General features: G+C 36.1%; 1 protein-coding gene across 2 annotated transcripts; it reads right to left on the reverse strand.

Annotated features, from left to right (window-relative positions):
* Window positions 1-11630: 11630 nt before the first annotated feature.
* LOC132623787 (uncharacterized) lies at window positions 11631-18070 on the reverse strand. 2 transcript variants are annotated; one of them, XM_060338602.1, is made up of 6 exons: window positions 17714-18069; window positions 16250-17534; window positions 13785-15057; window positions 13620-13707; window positions 12640-13525; window positions 11631-12133 (listed from the first exon to the last, which is right to left on the reverse strand). In XM_060338602.1, exons 2-5 carry the CDS (start codon window positions 17526-17528, stop codon window positions 12704-12706), a joined length of 3462 nt encoding a protein of 1153 aa, XP_060194585.1. In that variant the 5' UTR covers window positions 17529-17534; window positions 17714-18069; the 3' UTR covers window positions 11631-12133; window positions 12640-12703. The 2 variants fall into 2 exon arrangements, with proteins under 2 accessions (XP_060194585.1, XP_060194586.1); XM_060338603.1 differs by lacking the exon at window positions 11631-12133 and having other exon boundaries at window positions 12767-13129; window positions 13440-13525; window positions 17714-18070.
* Window positions 18071-22715: the final 4645 nt, after the last annotated feature.

Genomic DNA, 22715 nt, shown 5'->3' on the forward strand with positions numbered 1-22715 from the left:
GGTACTGGATGACAGTGAAATTATACTATGTGGGAACCCTAGCGCTATATGATAAACAACCCTATAGATCGAGATCAAGAACTAAAAGCAAGTGATAGTTAAAAACCTTTAAAGGAAAGTCAGAAAGTGACACATGATGTTGAGGATTCCAGAATACTAACTGTAACAACATAGTAAAGAAAGGATATTTGAGTGGAAAAATGTTACCCTCTGGGAAATTTAGTTTTACTCGTAGAACCTGTGAAGGGTCTACAGGTTACCAGAAGCATGCAATACTCCAGGGATGTTAAAGTCTAATGAACCGACGGGGGACCTCTGCGCATTATAAAAATCTTATTTAAACATTAAGAGGTAAGATGAAGGGAACAATATCTTAAGGGAGTAACTATAGGAGAAGAAGGAGTTAAGTTATGACTACGTGCACCATGAGTACAAGTCCGAATCAATAAGCGACAGTAATATTTCAGCAGAAGAGCCCGCAACACAACTGACAACCGATTGCGAAATAAAGAAGAGAGTAAACACAATGACGTGGAATTATTACGTCGAGAAGCAACAGAAAAGAGGAAATATTATAGAAATGACTATGTAGAGATCTGGAATAAGTTATAGTGAATTATAGCGAATAGACAAATGGAAGAGGTATGTGAAGGGCATAATTAAATAAGAGAACACTTGAGAAAGTATTGGGAGTTCGGGACCAGTTTAACATTCGAGGATGAATGTTCAAAAGGGGGGAAGGATGTTATACGCCGTATTTTTATACGTCGAATTATTCGCTAGCAAATTGACTCAAGTTAAAGACGGGATTACTTTCGGATACGAAATAGGAGCTTTTAATTTTCAATTTTAATTAGAACACAAATTGTTTATAAATTTTATTTTGTGTGGAAATATTATTATAGATTAGCGAGTAATTAATGGTGATTGGATTAATGAGTAAGAATTAGTGATTAATAAAAATTAATTAATGTAATTCCAAATAGTGGGCCCCACCCGTTTTAATAAAAAAAAATATAACTCAACAAAATATTTTTGGTGAGTCATTTAGTGGGGGTAGACGTGTCAAAATATGGAAAACCATATATAAGTTAGTGGCTAATGAAGAAATCAACTTTGATTTCATTTCACAAAAAAAAAATCAACCAAAGTTTAAGAAAATTACAAAACTTCCATGGCTGCTCTCGGCCAGCCAAGGTGCTGAAGGAAAAATTGGATTCTTGAATGTTTTGATCAAGTTTCAAGTGCATTACAAGTTCAAGGAGGTGATAGCAACATTAGATATTGAGTTGAGGAATAAGAAATTGTGAAATTGGAGCAATTGAGCGTAGAAATTCCTCCGAGTAAATCAAGGTATGATTTTCTTATTTTAAGGTATAATTGTATTAATGGGGTGTAATGGAAGGATTAAAATTGGATTGGGTGAAATTGGAAGTAAGAAATTGCATGAAATCGTTGTTATACGAAAGTGTGGGTTGAAAAGGATTAAAAAGGGTTATTGGATTGTTAGAGTTGTTTATGGGCTGAATTGTAAGGATTCTATATGAATATTGCTATTGTTGTCATTGTTGGTATTTCTGTGATAACAGGAGGATAATTGGAAATTCGGGCTAGGTGAATATATAGGGGAAATGCTGCCCGATTTCCGTTAAGTCCTTAACTAATGAAAAACCCTAATCGAGAAAGTATAAGTTAAAGAATAAGTTCTATAGGCGATTGGTCACAGATTTATGAGCTAGGAAGTATAGTTTACTAACAATACTGTTACTTTTATATTAAATAGGCTAAAGGGGAAACGAAGCGAACGAGATTACGATTAATCTTTAACAGGTATGTAAAGCTATCCCTTCTTTCTTTTGGCATGTCTTAGATATAAGTGACGAATGATATGAGCTTTGGGGTAATTCCATTCATAAGTTTCGAGTGTGATTCATGATTCCTATTCACTTCTTGATGTTAGAACTCTTCAAATGATTGAGCTTCCCTCTTCAGTTTTCTATACGTTAGATTGTAGTCGATATATATAAGCTCCTATTCTTAGAGACTCTACGATAACTAATGTCCTTGACTTCTATAAGCTATTTCATATTATCTTGATACATGTGTATGATTCCTAAGGTTCTTTTGATATGATCTATAATGACATTCGAGGGATACTTGATATAATTGTCGCTATTGATACTCAGGTGTTAATCTGTTCTTCTTATTCTGTTGAGTCTTGATAATGATTTAAATTGCATATAGTTGCTCACTACTCTGCTCGTACATGCCTCAATATGTCTTTCATCGAGTCCCGGGACGGGTAAGTTATCGTGCACAGTCTCACTGCATTGTTCACCGAGTCCCTCACTAGAGGGCCGGAATATGATATATATATATATATATGATAGAGTTATGCTGTGTTATGGCGTTATGATGTGTTCATGGAGTTATTCTGTGTTATGGCGTTATGATGTATTTATGGAGTTATGTTGTGTTATGGCGCCAAAGACGGGGTGGCGACCATGTTCACCGAGTCTCATAATGGGCCGGGTATGATATATGATATTGACATGCATGATTTATGTTTCAAAAGGGAAAGTGTTTTCGTATTCTGGACATTGTACTTGTTTTCTGTACCCCCAATTTCAGTTATGATCCTTTTACTGTATTTCATGCTTTATATACTCAGTACATATTCCGTACTGACCCCCCGGGCTGCGTTATATACCCGCAGGTACAGATAGTCGGTTTGGTGACCCTTCAGCATAGGACTTCTACTCAGCTGTTTTGGAGAGCTCCGTTGTTCCGGAATCTAGACTTTTGGTTCAGATCTTATGATGTATATATTTTTCCAGGGGTACGACGGGGCCCTGTCCCGTCATATGTCACTGTTGATACTCTTAGAGGTCTGTAGACATATGTGTGGGTTGTGTATAAGTTTTGTTCAGCTGTGTCTATACGATGTGCTATGATATGATGTCCGTCTATAGTGGCAGCCTTGTCGGCGTACGTATCATTTTGTGATTTGATCAGTTGTGACTCGTCAGGAGACAGTTTATCTATACATATATGATGACGTTATGAACCGTTGGAGTTCTTTTGCAAGTTTCCATATTGTTCATAGATTCAGTTTGATTATATTTAACAGGTTCGTATACGGGTGTCCAGTTCGGGCACTAGTCGTGGCCCACGGGGTTGGGCCGTGACAAAAGTGGTATCAGAGCAGTTCATCCTCGGAGTGTCTACATACCGTGTCTAGTAGAGTCTTGTTTATCGGTGTGTTGTACACCACATCTATAAACAGGATGCTACAGGACATTTAGGATGTTACCTTTCTTTCATATCTAAGATCGTGCGATAGAGCCCAGCCATAGGAAATGAAATTCCTTATACTAACCCTTGATTTCAGCTGAAGAATGACATCGATAGAAAGAAGCGACTGGTGATATTGGAAGTTACAAAGTACACAGGTAAGTAACGGTGCGAAAGAGGTATGTCGGATGAGGTAAGAATATTGAGGTATAATCGACATGTAAAGTTGAAGAATGAAAGGGGAGGTAGATCGGAAGGTATAACAAGATAGATCGTTAAAGGATCTGGTACGTCTCGAGATGCGATATGTGAGGTAAGTTCCGACACCTTTATACTTTTTACTGGAAATTGGGAGCCCTGTGTGGCTATGATACGATATGATACATGCGTATATATGTTGGCCCTGTGAGGCATTGTTGGTATTTCCTGCGTGCAGGTTTTGGGGTAGTAAGAAGTACAAAGGAAACTCTGCCCAAATTTTCCCAGAAATAGAAAAAGAAGAGAATGAGATATAAGTTCATATTATTTCTTGAAAGTCGATACCAATAGGGGAAAATTTATTATGTTGGATTAAAGATTTAAGAGATACCCTCCATGTCATCCGTAAGAGGCACCATTGTTATTTGAAAATTTTTATTTCGAAGAAGCGTATATGGGCAGCAAATTCGCAGTTCATTTGGACGGACCAGAATATTTTCAAACCACATTTTGCCTTAGAAAAAGCTCATGTTGAAGGGCAAAAACGTCTAGCAATTAAGTTTCACTTTATTGGAAGAGTACAAAGCATACAACAAGTAGTTTGTGAACTAAATAGTTCGTTCATGACGCAACAAAAAAAAATTCTGAGGGTAAACTATGTGAGTTAAGCGATGAAAGTCTCGTGGTGCTTGTCGAATTTTAGTTCTTCTTGTGTGGTTTCGGAGGACGCTTCATGGTGACGTAACCTTGGAGTGGGACTGTTCTTGTGTTCTTTGAGTTTATTAGTTTTAATCAACTAGTTGGAGATGGAATTCGTGGAAGGAAAACTCAAACTTGTGAGCTGTCATGGATCATGTGTTCCACGTGTTATTGATGAAATGCTAGGATTATTCGGAAGAGCTTGTGATAATAAGGGATGATTTAGAAAAAGGTGGCAATTCTTAACAAAACATTTTATTGAGGTATCGAGTGAACCGATAAGTAGGGAAAGTTCAGAATAGAAGTCAAGTGGTAAAGAAAGTGCAAGCAAGCACAAGAAGAAAAGAAGATAATAGAACGAAAAAGATAAGAAGAAAGCGAGTGGGATTACAGTGTAGCGATATGTTATGACGTATAGCTAAGAAAATGCGTAAAATAAGCGACAGAATTGTGAAAGATCAACCTAAAGATGGATGACCAACAAGATAGAATGAATGCCAGAAATGACTGGTATGATAAGAATAAATAGGGATGAATAGAATATACTTTGAAAATGAGAAAGGGGTTATGTAGAAGTAGTGCTTTCTGAAGTATACAGAAGTAGCATGAGATTCCTCGTGCACAAAATAAAAGATGGACATAGACTGGAGAAATGAAAGGAATACTAAAGGGAGCACTCTGGACAGACGTAATTAAATGAGTATGAGTATAGGGTAAAAGGGAAATATGTAGCTACGAACTTAAGGTGTAGTACGACGAGAAGGTGATAAGACAAGACCGCTATTAAGACGAATTTGATATGATTTTGAGTAAGTTAGAAGTTAGCGTTGGGTATACAACAAGGGTGAAAGAGCATGAGGCATAAAGGAGTACTGCGTATATGTGATTCCACCTCGGAAATAGTGAACTCCTTAAAGGACAAGAATTGTGGATTTGTGAAACATCTGATGTATTGTGAATTGATTAGAGGGAACATATGATATCCGTTGGAATAAAGATAGTGTTATAAGAAAGCTTGGGACACTTATCATCATAATATAAGTGCTACCTAATGGAGAAGTTGAAACGACTATAAGCACTTGCCAATTACTGATCGGAATATATGGAATGTGACTTTGATAAATTGCTACATTAATTGTATTACTCGAGTACCAACCATCAGATAAGATTTTGTACTATATATTGAGAGTTCTCATCGCTTCGTGATTTGGTCGAGGTTTCGTACGTGGGGAATCAAAGTTATAAATGATAAAGAAAAGACATGGTTATGGTATAAGTACAACCCCAAAGGGGGGAAGTGGGTGAAAGCCAAGTAAGTATAAATGGAAACAATTGACACTGAAATATATTTGATATAGATGCTTAAATTTCAATTGAGATCCCTTGCCGAAACAAGTTAATAAGCTCCGATAGCCAGCAATGAATGGATAGAAGACAGGATGGTATTTCAGACAGGACTAAGGATCATTTGTAAAGATTTTGTATAATACGACGTTAGAAGATGAATGCTTATAAAAAGGAAAAATACGACTAGAAAGTGGTAACGAGTAGCTTAAGAGATATAATAAAGAATAGCAATACTATACTGGATTAGAGGTTAAGGCGTTAGCTATGGGGTTGCTTACTAGTAATATTGTGATATATAAGTAGCAATGGAAGAAGGATAGGAAATATCTCCTGTAGTAGGGTATGAGAAAACGAAATGGTGACTACAGGAAAGGAAAGGAGTGTGACAAGAGAGTTTACGGATGAGTTTCAGTACAGATATGTAAAGGAGAATGAACCAGGAAAAGGGAAAAACTCTGACTAAGATTAGATACACTCTATACAAGTTGTATAAGAATAGTTATGCAACCTATGGATATTTGTGTGCTAAGAATGAGACCAAGTGAGTACTTGATAAGAAGAATAAGGATTCAGTACTAACAACGTGATTATGATATTTTGGATACATTACGGAAGGGTGTAAGTTGGTTTGAGCCAAATTACCGAGACAAAATTAGTACTGAGGGAAAATAGGACATGGCCATGGTTGAGCCGAAGAGTTACCCTGATACCAATTGTAAGATACAGAAGGAGAATGCAAGGTAAAGCATGAAGGCTAGTGAGACGATTCTGAGGTATTTCCCGGGCTGATTTGAGCACCTACACATACTCTTATAAAGATTGCAATATGATGCGTCATAGGAGAACTAACAGCAAATTTAAGTAAAGGGGTAAATAGAAGAGTTTGAAGTAAAAATAAATAAACGATTCGAGAAAATGTGCCTAAAATGTTACAAGTTGGAGTAAGGGAAGTTGTGAAATGGTTTAACCGAGACGATCAGAACAAGCGGGTTACTGGGTACTGGATGACAGTGAAATTATACTATGAGGGAACCCTAGCGCTATATGATAGACAACCCTATAGATCGAGATCAAGAACTAAAAGCAAGTGATAGTTAAAAACCTTTAAAGGAAAGTCAGAAAGTGACACATGATGTTGAGGATTCCAGAATACGAACTGTAACAACATAGTAAAGAAATAATATTTGAGTGGAAAAATGTTACCCTCTGGGAAATTTAGTTTTACTCGTAGAACCTGTGAAGGGTCTACAGGTTACTAGAAGCATGCAATACTCTAGGGATATTAAAGTCTAATGATCCGACGAGGGACCTCTGCGCATTATAAAAATCTTATTTAAAGATTAAGAGGTAAGATGAAGGGAACGATATCTTAAGGGAGTAACTATAGGAGAAGAAGGAGTTGAGTTATGACTACGTGCACCATGAGTACAAGTCCGAATCAATCAGTGACAGTAATATTTCAGCAGAAGAGCCCGGAACACAACTGACAACCGACTGCGAAATAAAGAACAGAGTAAAGACAATGACGTGGAATTATTACGTCGAGAAGCAACAGAAAGAGGAAATATTACAGGAATGACTATGTAGAGATCTGGAATGCGTTATAGTGAATTATAGCGAATAGACAAATGGAAGAGGTATGTGAAGGGCATAATTAAATAAGAGAACACTTGAGAAAGTATTGGGAGTTCGGGACCAGTTTAACATTCGAGGACAAATGTTCAAAAGGGGGGAAGGATGTTACACCCCGTATTTTTATACGTCGAATTATTCGCAAGCAAATTGACTCAAGTTAAAGACGAGATTACTTTCGGATACGAAATAGGAGCTTTTAATTTTCAATTTTAATTAGAACACAAATTGTTTATAAATTTTATTTAGTGTGGAAATATTATTAGAGATTAGGGACTAATTAATGGTGATTGGATTATTGAATATATAGGAGAAATGCTGCTCGATTTCCGTTAAGTTCTTAATTAATGAAAAACCCTAATCGAGAAAGTATAAGTTAAAGAATAAGTTCTATAGGCGATTGGTCACAGATTTATGAGCTAGGAAGTATAGTTTACTAACGATAGCGTTACTTTTATATTAAATAGGCTAAAGGGGCAACGAAGCGAACGAGATTACGATTAATCTTTAACAGGTATGTAAAGCTGTCCCTTCTTTATTTTGGCATGTCTTAGATATAAGTGACGAATGATATGAGCTTTGGGGTAATTCCATTCATAAGTTTCGAGTGTGATTCATGATTCCTATTCACTTCTTGATGTTAGAACTCTTAAAATGATTGAACTTCCCTCTTCAGTTTTCTATACGTTGGATAGTAGTCGATATATATAAGCTACTATTCTTAGAGACTCTGTCACGACCCATCTAGGGGCCGTGACGGGTACCGGGGCTAGCCACCGAGCACCACTCGTTCTGCTACTCACCTTACCCATTTAATGCTCTTTTATCAATTCATGCTTACGACATAAGAAAATCATCTTTTCATTTGAGAACATAAAAATACTTTTATATACATAAGCCTCTCGGCCATCAAAATAATATATACATATACTTAAAAGCCTCTCGTGAGACCATCTGCCCACACTGCGCATCTACGAGCCTCTACTGTCATACTATACATATAGGTGGAACAAGACTCTACCAGGCCTAAATTATACATATACCAAGAGAATAATCATGAGCACCTCCGGACAATGGAGTGCTCGCAATTAGCTGGCAGCTACTAAGAATCTGGATCGAGCTCACCTCCCTGTCTACCTGTGGGCATGAACACAGCGTCCAAAGAAAACAGACGTTAGTACGAATATTGTACTGAGTATGAGAGACATGAACAATAATAATACATCAAGGAAACAAGGGGGGGGGCATCAAGTATGGAGCACCTGTACCTGACTGGGAATTACATGAAAAGTAATGCATGCTGACTTACTTTTAAGCTTATCATCATCTCATGTATGCATATCATATATATATATAAACTGCCCGACCATATAGGTGCGGTGTGATAATCAATAACATTAGCCCGCGCCCAGGCCTCCCGCCTCTGGGGTACCATCTCATGCAGACCACTAGTGGTGTCTGCCCATGCCAACTGGCCATGGTGTATAAGCTGCCCGCCTTAGCGGTGACTGCCCGACCAACTAGGCGCGGTGTAATATCATCATAACATGATCATTATAATATTCTCATCATAACCTATGCATAAAGACTCTAAGACAACCATACTTTATCGAGGTGACGTAAGGTCGTGAACCCTCGATTTCATTATGAACATTTACAATCATTCTGCCTCACCTTGAAGGAGATATTGTGTAAGGTAAGTGTAAGCTAGAAATTCCATCATATCACTACTGAACTCATGACATTGCTCTTATCTCGTATCATTATTCACGATCTTACACTCTTAGCTTTTAGGAGCATAGGAGAGTCGTGAAGAAGAAAGAAGAATCATGTCATAGGATTCATGCCATAGAAAGAAAGGACTAGCCTCACATACCTTTTTCGTTTAGCTAAGCTATCGTTCACGTGTTCTCCTCCAATATCACGTCGCTACCTTCACGAGAGAGTTCGCATTAACGTTAGTTAATCGATTATGAGAACGTATCGTTATTTCTAGGAAAAATTGGGCAGCATTTCCTTTGTTTTTACTACTTTTCCCACGTTCTATTTCAACTCCTAAACATTTATAACAACTCTTCACAATATCGTATCAACAATCGTCATTCATATACGTTGAGCAAAATCCACCATTTTTCTCCATTTTCTCCACATTTATGGTTATAGTTCGTTATCGCGTTTTCTCACATATAATGCTTATTTCCTGGTCTAAACATCATTTACGACATATTCGTAATCATGGCACATCAACGTTTATGGTTCCATTCGACTACCATTGAATTATGACACTATTCTCTCATTTAAGACCCATTTTCCATGTCTTTCTACAATTCAAGCATCTTAGCTTTCCAATACCTTAAACAACATGATAAAGTCATGAAACTTACCTAAGATGGTGGTGGAACAAGCCTAGAGTGGAGTTCTTCCTTTAGCACTAAAACCCTACTTCACCTCTTTTGGAATTTCTTCGTTTGGATGAACTTCACTTGAGTTTCACACACTTTGTTTCATGGATTTAATGTGGTTGATCTTGATCTCCCTTTGATTCTCTTAAATTCTTGTGGATGAAGTGTTTTGGATTACTCTAGAGAGTTCTTGAACTGTCACTACAACAAATGTGTGATTTAGCCACGAAATTTTTAGCTACGGTAAAAAATTTGTCACTAATTATGCACTTTCCGTGACAAAAATTACATTTCGTTGTCAAATGCACGAGTCACATACTTTTGGTGACGAATGAAAAATTTCTTAGCTAATGTTTTGTCTACGAAGCTTTCCCGCCAAAAAAAATGAAATGGCGCCAATTATTGAGTAGGTTTAGCTACAAAATTGAGGACATTGGCGACGATTAGTTTTGTCGCGAAGCTTTTTGACAATTTGTGACAAATCATTATTTGTCTTTAAATTCGCTTAAGTTTGGATACGAAAAGGTTTCATCACTAATAGTATGTAATCAAATTAGCGACATAATAATATTTGTAGTGCAATGGTGTAAACTTTGGCGCCAATTATCGGGTAGTTTTAGCTGCAAAATTGAGGACACTGGCGACGATTAGTTTTGTCGCGAATCTTGTTGACAATTTGTGACAAATCATTATTTGTCTTTAAATTCGCTTAAGTTTGGATACGAAAAGGTTTCGTCACTAATAGTATGTAATCAAATTAGCGACATAATAATATTTGTAGTGAAATAGTGTAAACTTTGGCGCCAATTATCGGGTAATTTTAGCTACAAAATTGAGGACATTGGCGACAATTAGTTTTGTCGTGAATCTTGTTGACAATTTGTGACAAATAATTATTTGTCTTTAAATTCGATTAAGTTTGGATACGAAAAGGTTTCGTCACTAATTGTATGTAATCAAATTAGCGACATAATAATATTTGTAGTGAAATATTTTTTAGCCACGAATTTGAGTATATTGGTTACGATCAACTTCGTCGCTAATTTTGTTGACAATTTGTGAAAAATCATTATTTGTCTTTAAATTCGATTAAGTTTGGATACGAAAAGGTTTCGTCACTAATTGTATGTAATCAAATTAGCGACATAATAATATTTGTAGTGAAATTGTGTAAACTTTAGCGCCAATTATCATGTAATTTTAGTCTCGAATTTTGAGGCTATTGGTGATGATAAGTTTCGTCGTTAATTTAGTTGACCATTCGTGACAAATTATTATTTGTCTTTAAATTCGTTTAAGTTTGGATACGAAAAGATTTCGTCACCAAAAAGCATCATATAGGGTTTTTTTAGCCACAAATTTTGGGTTTTTTAAGCCATAAATTTTGAGATATGGTGACGATAAGCTTCATCGCTAATTTTATTGAGAATTCGTGACACACCATAATTCGTCTAAATTCGTTCAAGTTTGGATACAGAAAGGTTTCGTCACTAAAAAATATGTAATCAAATTAGAGACTTTATTAAATTTATAGTGAAATGGTGTAAACTTTAGCCTTTAACTGTATATTATTTGTTACCTTAGCTTTTGCACTAATTTTACTAATAGTATAGACAATAGTGATAACATAGATGAGACCATTTATGCCCTTATCCTAAAGCATCAGATTATGTCAAACATTTACCGAATGATACCTCAGATTTCACACAGAAGATATAATGTAGAAGATTCGACAAATAACAAATCGGAGAAATTAAAAGTCCTTCATGAGAAAGAACATCACAAATTCTCCAACCTCCTTCACCTGACATGGCAGAGAGCTTTTCAAATCTTAAAACCTTGGTTAATAAAGGAAGTATTATACGATGAAACACACAATCCAAACTAAATCTGATGAAAAATCCAACATTTCTTTTCTTGGTCTACAACGCATGAAAAAGTCCCTAATTTCAACTCATGTTACCACAGAAGGAGGAGTTTTTGAGGATTAGGACAAAGAGATCAGTGAGAGGAAAAAGAAACATGCATATTTCCGTCTAACCAAACAAAGGAAGAAAGAGGAGCAGCAGCAGAGCGAGCGCACACAAAGAATTTTTGAGAAACAACTCTGTTTCAGTCAATTGTGCTACTCCTAAGTCCTAACAAAAAAAAGCACACTATTGAGTATCACCAGCAAACATAAAAATCAAGCAACAACAAAACCAAAAAGTAGGAAAGGGAAAAATCAAAACACTGATTTTCGGCAATAGAGAAAGAACATGATGAACACAAACTTATAACGACAAGAATATCCGAACTTTCAATTCGAAGCCCAGCAAACACACATGTGCAAAAGAGATCCCTTTTCATCCCAATTCCGAAATAGCCTTTTTCACATGAAACTATGAATAAGGGCGATCAATGTACCAAGTAATTGTCCTCACAATATCTAATAGGATTGGAATTACAAAACTGGTATATAAATGAACTAAAACCCACCAAGAAGAAAGAATTTAACCATCAACTAATACTCTAAAGAAGGCCTTCACTGCTTTCGTTTACCTCTTGTTCTTTTATTGCACCTACAAAACCATTAAAAAAAAACTGATCTATATCAAATTTGGTTACATAGAAATTAAATAAAAAGGAACTCCCATGGAAAGGAAAGTAATATAAAGAATCTTAACTTAGTAATACCCAAATGAGTTTGTTTTAAGGAGTATAAGTTGCATGTGAATATATAACTATGGAGGAAAAGAAAAGGCCGCAACTTCATAATTTAGAGAACCAGCCCAGAAAATTTAAAAAATAAAAAATAAATAATAATAATAATAATAATAATAATAATAATAATAATAATAATAATAATAATAATAATAATAATAATAATAATAATAAGAAAGACAAAGAAATCAGACCAACCAAAAAGAAAAAGAAAAAAAAAAACTCCAGCAAGTAGTCCAGCGAAACTAAGGAAAGAGTCATGCGACTGCGAGCAGCATGGGGAAGAAATCTACCCCCTCCTAGTAGTGAGCAACGCGGAGAAGAAATGGGGAAGAAGAAGAAGAAGAAGAAGAAGACGACATACCTGGAAGAAGAAGTGGAGTCACACTCGTCAAAGTCAGTGAAAGGTGGCCCTTACAATTATGAGGTTACACCATAAAATCAACGTCGTCATCATCTGTGCCATCAGCTTCATCTTTGGTAATACTTTTAGTACCTTCATTTATCTCAGGATCACTTATGTACTCTATCATAGTGTCATCCTCTTGGTCAGAATCTTCGGTATTGTAACCAACTTCATGTCTTGTTTGAACCTCCAAGCCGATTACACTTGCATCCAAGGTAGTCAAATCAACATCATCTCTATGTAATTGACTCGGCAAATCCTCAATATCATAACCAATCGTATTACTTTCAACAGACACATCTTGATACACTTCATCATTAGTAGTATGCAATTCATTACTTTCCACTTTTGAATTTTGCATCTCTGGCACTTCATATATGTGTCTATCTTGAAATTTTTGCACAATTCGCCAATCCGTCCCCAACTTCGGATCATTAATGTAAAATACCTGCTTTGCTTGAGTAGCTAGTACAAAAGAATCATGTTCATACCAAAATCTATTTACATTAATACTCGTAAAATTTTTATCTTTTTGCATCCCTATTTTCTTGCGAAGATCAAACCACTTGCATTTAAATAAGACAACTCTATTCTTATCAACATAATCTAATTCAATGATGTCATTTATAGTACCATAAAAATCTATCACCTCATTTTCATGATAGCCTTCGACAACTATTCCGCTATTTTGACTTTTACGTAATTCATCGCGAATCCGAATATGGTACCTAACACCATTAACAATACAACCAAGATACGTATATCCATGCCAATCGGGTTCCATTGCTAAAGGAAATAATTTCTTGATAGACAATGACTTTTGCTTATTATATAGTTGCATAATCTGCGATGAAAAATTATTGCATTCAATTAGTAAAGTAGAAGAAAAATTAAAATTTAAATACAACAACACGATTATCATCTTAAAAATCACTTACCTTCCTTTTGAACCATAAAGGAAATTGCTCCCTATGTTTCTCTTCTATATTCACAATAGCTTGCTTCACCGACTCTTCTTTATGCTCTCTGGATATAAGAAACTAAATAATTTAGAAATAATATAAAATAATAAAATGCCAATATAGATAAATAGAAAAACTTACTGAAGAAAAGGTTGTGCTTCTTCGCAATTATTCAACACATACCACCGGTCCATATCAAAATCTTTCTTTGGTATTTCATAATAGTTTCCCTCTTTAAATGGTCTAACACTCTTTGAAAATATGTCCAGAATAAGTTCATCTTTGTTGCTAGATCCATCATCGTTTCGATCTTCACGATTAAATCTAGTCTCGATGCCAGTAAGATACATAGAGCAAAATGTCAAACATTCATCAATAATATAGCCTTCTGCAATAGAACCTTCTGGTCGTGCCTTGTTTCGCACATAACGCTTAAGCTTGCACAAAAACCTCTCAATTTTGTACATCCAACGATATTGTACGGGACCCCCATACATAGCCTCTCGCGGTAAATGCACAGCCAAATGTACCATAACATCAAAAAAAGCAGGTGGAAAGATCATCTCAAGCTTACATAATATAATAATTATATCCCTTTCAAGTTGTTCTAAGTCATCTCTTCTCAATGTCTTACAACATAATCGTTGGAAGAACTGGCCTAACTCAATTACTGCTGAAGAGACATTTTTATTTACAAATCCACGGAGAGCAACAGGCAGCAGTCGTTGTAACCAAACATGATAGTCGTGACTCTTGAGTCTATTTATCTTAGCATCATCCACACTTACACACCCTGAGATATTTGAAGCATAACCATCAAGAAATTTAACAGATTTTAAAAATGCCCAAAACTCTTTTTTCTCTTTTTTTGTCATATTATAACAAGCAGCTGGCATTGTATAATTAGAACCATCTTGCTTCAACCATAGTTCTTTTCTTATGTTCATATCCTTCAGATCTTTTCTTGCTTTATCTGTGTCCTTAGTTTTCCCGTCAATATCCAATAATGTCCCCAAAATACTCTCACAAATGTTCTTTTCTATGTGCATAAAATCTAAATTATGCCGCAACTTCAAGCTCTTCCAGTATGGTAGCTCAAATAAAATACTTCTCCTCACCCAATTCAATTCTTCAGGAAGACATTTATTTTTCTTGCTATTTGACTGTTTTCCTGGTCTATAAGTACTGAGTAAATCCAATTGTTGTAAGATATCATCTCCTGAGAGCTCTTTTGGTTTCAATCTTTCTTCTTTCTTCCCATCAAATTTCCTGCTTCTTCTCCAAGAGTGACTAGGTTCAAGATACCGATGGTGACCCGTATAACAAATTTTACTTCTTATCTTTCGTGAAGGTGCATCCTTATTGCAAGTAGGACATGCCATATATCCCTTAGTACTCCATCCAGATAAATTACCTAATTCATAAAATGACAATATATGTTCGTATTAGTTTATAAATAAAGTATAACATAGCATCAGAACCAAATTCTCCATAGCAATGGATGGATTCAATTTTTGCATGCGTTGTTTGTGTTCCTTGTCCACGTAGGGCATAAGCATTTACTACTTCAGTAAAAAAGACAAGAGATGTAATTGTATACATTGCATCATACTTGAAGCTCTTGTTAAACAATTAACGATATTAGGCTTGATATACACTGCTTTTCAGAAAATAATGACACTCAGTCCATGTTCTCTTCAGCTGCAAACAGTCCTACTATATCTCGATTACATGTTGATAATGAGAATATACCTGAGGAGCAATCTAATATCTTAAGCAAGAAGCAAGATGCTAGGAGTTGAACAAACGCAATCTAGCTAGGCAGATTTGGTAAATGAGGAAGATGAGCGAAGAGTTGATAATAATTACGCACAAAATAACCAAACGGATTGGGAGAAAAATGATCATCATATGGCGCATGAATCTCAACCAATTTCGGGCAGTAATCTCAACCATAAAGCACCAATTTCTGTGCCCAGAAGGGATGGAAAAATACAACTCATTTGGCTACTCCAATTTGTAGCAATCAGCGGCATAAGGGGCTGGTGTTACACCACTGGCTAATTAAACCTATTACACAACCAGTACTGCATCACCAGGGCAGGAAGAATGGGCACTTTCTGGTACAAATGTTCAGAAAATTAATAGTACAGACAGGGCGCTTCTTGATGCACTAGTGAGTTTGAACGAAAAATTGAATTCTCTAAATCCTATTAATACTACATGGCTTAAATAAATATTGTTAACCTAACATCCTAAATATATCATCATGAACAGTTGGAATTGCACTCACAAAACAAAGCTTCATGATTTAATAAGTAAAAGTGAATAGCACAGAAATATCTACCACAAAATAGTTGAAGAAAGGAAGTATATAGAAAAAAATAACTCTTCTTCAACAACGTTAAAGGTCACAAAAGACCCTCGTTAGCATTCAGTTTATAATCTTGCAAATCTTCTTCGAATGACTTAGCATATTGTTCATTCACTACCAAAGTGGCTAGGCTCCTTGAAATCCTTTTACAATATTATATTAATAGTCCAATACATAAATAGTATAGATTAATTAGAAAGCTGAGAAAGTAAGGAATTTAATAAGAACTTACCATAAGCAGGAAAGTCATTTATGGTCCATAAAACAGCGGCATGCATCTTGAAGCACTCTCCGGTTGATGTATCAAAAGTCTCTACACCATCATTCCATAACTCTTTCAATTCATCAATCAAAGGACGCAAATACACATCAATATCCTTTCCTGGTGCTTGAGGACCAGGAATAAGTAATGACATTATCATAAATGGGTCCTTAAAACATTTCCAAGGAGGAAGATTATAAGGAGCGAGAATGACAGGCCACATACTATACGATGTGCTCATGTTACCGAATGGATTAAAACCATCAGTTGCAAGACCGAGTCTAATATTACGAGGTTCTTGTGCAAACCACTGATGATTCATGTCAAACTCTTTCCATGCTTCAGAATCAGCGGGATGCCTTAACACATTCGCCTCATCAAGATGTTTTTCTTTATGCCACCTCAGGTCCTCGCTTATTTTTTTAGACATAAATAACCTTTGAAGTCTCGGCTTTAACGGAAAATACCGCAAGACTTTATGAGGAATCTTTTTATCCCTTCCATTATCAATTTTCCACCTTGAAGTGCCGCAATGTGGAGACTTTTGTCTATCTTTATGTTCAGCCCAGTACAACACACAATCATTTGTGCAAGCATGGATCGAAATGTATCCTAATCCCAAACCCTGCAGCATGCTTTTAGCATCATAATATGACTTAGGAAGTGTCTCACCATTAGGAAGTGCCTCTTTTAGTAACTCCAACAACATGGTAAACGATTTATTACTCCATTGATTGTACACTTTCAAGTGTAGCAACTTCACAAGAAACAAAAGCTTCGAAAATTTCTTACATCCCGGGTATAATTCGCGCTCAGCTTCTTCCAGTAATGTATCAAACTTTTTAGCTTCCTTCTCACTCATATTACCAAATACATTATCACCAGTTGTTTTCTCCTCTGAAAAATTGGCAAACGATCTTCCACTGGCTTCTTCTAACATAGTTTGAATTGCATCATCATTGTCATGTTCTTCATTTTCATCTTCCTCGTAAATCACTTCACCATTATCTCTCTTTTGTGGTTGTTCCCCATGGTATATCCATTGCACATAATCTTTCATAATTCCTTTCATCAACAATTCGTCATACACTACTTCTTGTGTTTGGAAATTTATATTTAAACAGTCTTGGCATGGACATCGAACTTTAGTGATTTGATCAAAGCGAGACTGAACAAATTTCATAAAAGATTTGACACCTTCAACATATCTTTTAGAGAACTTTGGTTCACACATCCATCCTTTATCCATGATAAGCTGCACAAACATATAACCACCAAATAATTAAATATTAATAAACTAGCCTGAAACAAAACAAATAGGGTTCTTCAATACAGAGAGAGAGGGCATTGAAAGTATGAGAAAAACTAGCCTGAAACAAAATAACAGAATTTTCCTGAGAAGTCCCAAAACCACTGCACGCAAGAAGACCTTACCTTGTGGTTTCTACTTGTCTTATTCCACTTCTCCCTGCAAAGAAGTCCAAGAGCCCGCACAAGAATATGACTTCTTCTGTAACAATTTCAAGATTCCTTTTTTCCTGTAACAATTTTGATTGGTATAAAGCAAGAAAAGGAAAATTTTATTCTCCTTTGTATGGTCTGGCAATTCAGAATTTTGATCTTCTGGTAGTTTCCCCTTGTTTCTCCTTTTCTATTTTATTATTTGAGCATATTCGAGAAGTAGCGATTTGGGTTATTTATAAAATTTAATTTACACTTGAATTGCTGAGATGTAGAGATCTGATATATGGGGGTGTTTAGATTGTTTTATGAGTTGTTGTTAATGAAGCCTATTTGGTTAATATAACTGTGGCAATAATTGTACCGCGGGATAATAATGTTGATGGGTGGGGTGAGTCAACTTTTGTGACATGGGTATTTTTCATTAAATGAAAATTTATATTCACATAAGGGTATAAGTGAACACGTTGCAAAAAAACTTGAAGTATAGGTATTTCAACAATATGTTTTTGCTTCATAATAGACCCAAATTGGTCATAATCGACGAAAAAATGACGCCGAAATCATTTTTTTGCGTGGATTTCCCTTCATTTGGGGTGGTCTTTAATTTCTGCCCATCAAATTGGTGGTTGTTTGGGGGGGGGGGGGGGTGAAAATATTTTTCTAATTTTTTTACTAAACGAACATGAGAAAATTGGAACTAGTTAAAGACCATCAATTTGGAGGGCAAAAATTAAAGACCACCCCCAGCGAAGGGCAATCCTGCAAATTGCCCCTCCAAAATTGATATATAGGCCCTTTTAGAAGTTATTTTTTTTTTTTTGGTTTTTAAAAGTTCTTGATCTTCGTAAATAAAAAAAATCCCCAGAATTGTGTTTTACTTGTATTTATACCATGTAGAAACATCCGAGGACAGAAACTCCCTCAGGGTGTGTTCGGTATGGATGGAGGAGTATGTTTTCTTGGAAACTAAGTGACTTTCTACTTATTTTCTTATGTTCGGTTGGTTAGAGGAAAATAAACCATTTTCTTACTTATTTTCTCATGTCTGGTTGGTTAGTAGAAGACATTTTTGGTGGGGTGTTTGGGTCGGGGGGAAGGAGTATATAAAACTAAAAAAAGAACTATTACATACTTTTTTGTTAAGTTAGTGGGGGTGGGTTGAGGGGGGGAGGGTGAAAAAGTTTTTCAAAATTTTTTACTAAACGAATATGAGAAAATTGGAATTAGTTAAAGACCACCAATTTGGAGGGCAAAAATTAAAGACCACCCCCAGTGAAGGGCAATCCTGCAAATTGTCCCTCCAAAATTGATATATAGGCCCTCCTAACAAATGTTAGGACTAGTTCTTCGCTAAGTCGTATTAATAGATGAACAACAAATGTTAGAACTAGTTCCAAAATTGATATATAGGCCCTTTTAGAAGTTCTTTTTTTTTTTTTTTGTTTTTTAAAAGTTCTTGATCTTTGTAAATAAAAACTTTCCCCAAAATTGTGTTTTACATGTATTTATACCATGTAGAAACATCCGAGAACAGAAACTCCCTCACAGTGTGTTCGGTATGGATGGAGGAGAATGTTTTCTTGGAAAATATGTGACTTTCTACTTATTTTCTCATGTTCGGTTGGTTAATGGAAAATACGTGATTTTCTTACTTATTTTCTCATGTCTGGTTGGTTAGTAGAAGACATTTTTGATGGGGTGTTTGGGTCGGGGGGAAGGGGGTGTATAAAACTGAAAAAAGAACTATTACATACTTTTTTGTTAAGTTGGTGGGTTGTTTTGGGGGGGGGGGGTGAAAATATTTTTCTAATTTTTTGTCACGACCCAGCTAGGGGCCGCGAGGGGTACCCGGAGCAATTACCGAGCACCGCTCACTCTACTGCTTGTCTTGCTCATTTAATACTCTTTTATCAATTTTAAATACCAATTGTAGGAAAATCATATTTAATCAAAACATAAATACTTTATATACATTTGCCTCTCGGCCATCAAAATAATATACATACATATGAAAACATCTTGTGAGACCATCTAACCCACACTGCGTATCTACGAGCCTCTACTAACATAATGAATACATAGACGGAACAAGACTCCGTCATGCCCAAAATATGCATATATGAATGTACATCAAAAAAATAGCCATAAGCACCTCCGAACAATGGAGTGCTATCTATCAGCTGACAGCTACTGAGGACCTGGGCCAAGCTCTCCTCCCTGTCTACCTGTGGGCATGAACACAGCGTCCGAAGAAAGGACATCAGTACGAATATTGTACCGAGTATGAGAGGCATACATAATGAAAGGAGACATCAATAATATGAGGATAACATCAACATGAGACATCTGGATCTGACTGATAATCATAAATGAAGTAATGCATGCTATCTTACTCATAATCATCATCATAACATGTATGCATCATATGCAAGCTGCCCGTCCATGTCGGAACGGTGTGATAATCAATAGTATTAGCCCGCGTCCAGGCCTCCCGCGTCCGGGGTACCATCTCATGCCGCCCACTAGTGGTGTCTGCCCACGGCCGTAGGTCGTAGTGTATCTGTATCGCCGCCTGCCGAAGCGGTGTCTGCCCGGCCAACTAGGCCCGGTGTGAAATGCTCATGACATGCTTAATGTAAATACTCATAGTAATATGCTTATCATAAAATACTTATCTTATCATAATGCGTGTATAAGGCTCATGATCACTTTACTCTATCGGGATGACGTAAGGTCGTGATCCCCCGGTTACATTATGGAACCATTATGAACATTCTGCCTCACCTTGAAAGGACTAGTACATAAGGTGAGTGTAGGCAAGGAATAACATCATCATCATTCTAGTGTCATCATATCGTATAATTCATCTCATATAGACATTCATAGGTATAAGCTTTTAACTTCTTAGAATGTAAGAACTCATGAAAGGAATAGGGATTCAAGCTCAAAGATTCATGCCATTAGAAAGAAGGACTAGCCTCACATACCTTGGTCGTTTAGCTAAGATATCGCTCACTTGTTCTCCGTCGATATCACGTCGTTACCTTCATAAGAGAATTCGGATCAACATTAGTAAACTAACTACAAGAACGCATCGCTAATTCTAGGAAAAGTCGGACAACGCTTCCTTCGCTCATACTACTTTTCTCAGGTTCTATATCAGCTCCCAATATTCATAATATTATTCGCAATATCATAATCGACAATCGTCATTTACGTACATTTGGCAAAATCCACCATTTTCCTCCAATTTTCCCTTATTTCTACTTCTAGCTCATCCTTGCGTTTTCATGCATTTAATGCTTGTTTCACGATATAAACATCATTTATAACGTATTAGTACTCACAACACTTCAATATTCATAGTTCAATTCCACTATCATTCATTTATGTCACTATTCACTCAATAAGGACCCATTTCTATGTTCTTCTACATTTCAAGTGTCTAAGCTTTCCAATACTTCAAACAACATGGAAAAATTATGAAACTTACCTTGGATGATGGTTGAACAATCCTTAAGTTGAAATACTTCAATTAGCCAAAACCCTAGTTCCACCTTTTTGAAATTTCTTCACTTAGATGATCCTTTGTTGTGTTCTTACACTTGATTTCATGAATTTGGTGTTGTTGGTTTTGATGTTCTTTTGATTCTTTGGGATTTCTATAGATGAAGTATGTGGAGAGGTCTAGAAGTTTCTTGAGTTGTGTGGAAGAAAATGACGTGAATTGAGGCTTAAGTTCCCTTTAATAATTCAAAATATTGTCTTTAATGAAAAATTGTCAGGATGAACAGTGGTCGTAAATTGCAGTTTACGGACCGTATTGTGGTTTACGGTCCGTCCTCCATGATCGTTTTTAATCATCCCAGAAATAGAAAGTTTGGCTGGGGATTATGGCAATTTACGACTGAGGTTTACGGTCCGTAAACCAGTTTACGGGTTGTCCTCCAAGTCGTATTTAACCATTTTCACAATTTACAGAAAGTTGAGATTTTTGACAAGTTGAAGGACGATTGCACTATACGGTCCGTAAATCACTTTACGGGCCGTATAGTGCCATATACGACCACTGGACTGAAAATATTTCCGTGACTTTCTTATTTCCAAAAATTCTTAATTAGCCATTCCCGACTTAACAAAACATCATACACTCTTACTCTTCATCATTCCACTCATCATACAAGTACGGAGAAATTTCCGAGGTGTAACATTTTTTTACTAAACGAACATGAGAAAATTGGAACTAGTTAAAGACCAACAATTTGGAGGGCAAAAATTAAAGACCACCCCCAGCCAAGGGCAATCCTGCAAATTGCCCCTCCAAAATTGATACATAGGCCCTCCTAACAAATGTTAGGACTAGTTATTCGCTAAGTCGTACTAGTAGATGAACTACAAATGTTAGAACTAGTTACAAAATTGATATATAGGCCCTTTTAGAAGTTTTTTTTTTTTTTTAAAGTTCTTGATCTTCGTAAATGAAAAATTTCCCCAAAATTGTGTTTTACATGTATTTATACCATGTAGAAACATCCGAGGACATAAACTCCCTCAGAGTGTGTTCGGTATGGATGGAGGAAAATGTTTTCTTGGAAAATAGGTGACTTTCTACTTATTTTCTCATGTTCGGTTGGTTAGTGGAAAATAAGTGATTTTTGTTATATCCTGTAATTTTGCACATTCGGAAAATTTGAAATAATTGTGACAAGTTAAAGACAAGGCCATATTTTGATCTTATTCAATATATAAGTTGTTCATGGAAAAAAAAATATTGATGTAGAAGTGTTGAGGGAGGCTAAGGGCAAAAATTGGAATTTCGGAAATTTGTTTCGGGAATTACAAAATATGGCCCATAACTAATTGGACAAAAAAACAAAGAAACAAAGGCCCAATTTTAAGGGGGTGGCCGGCTATGACCATGAGAAAATGGGCCAAGCCCATGAGAATTAAAATCAAGGCAAATAAATAAACA

Source organism: Lycium barbarum, chromosome 12 (genome assembly GCF_019175385.1).
Source record: "Lycium barbarum isolate Lr01 chromosome 12, ASM1917538v2, whole genome shotgun sequence".
In the NCBI taxonomy this organism is placed as follows: domain Eukaryota; kingdom Viridiplantae; phylum Streptophyta; class Magnoliopsida; order Solanales; family Solanaceae; genus Lycium; species Lycium barbarum.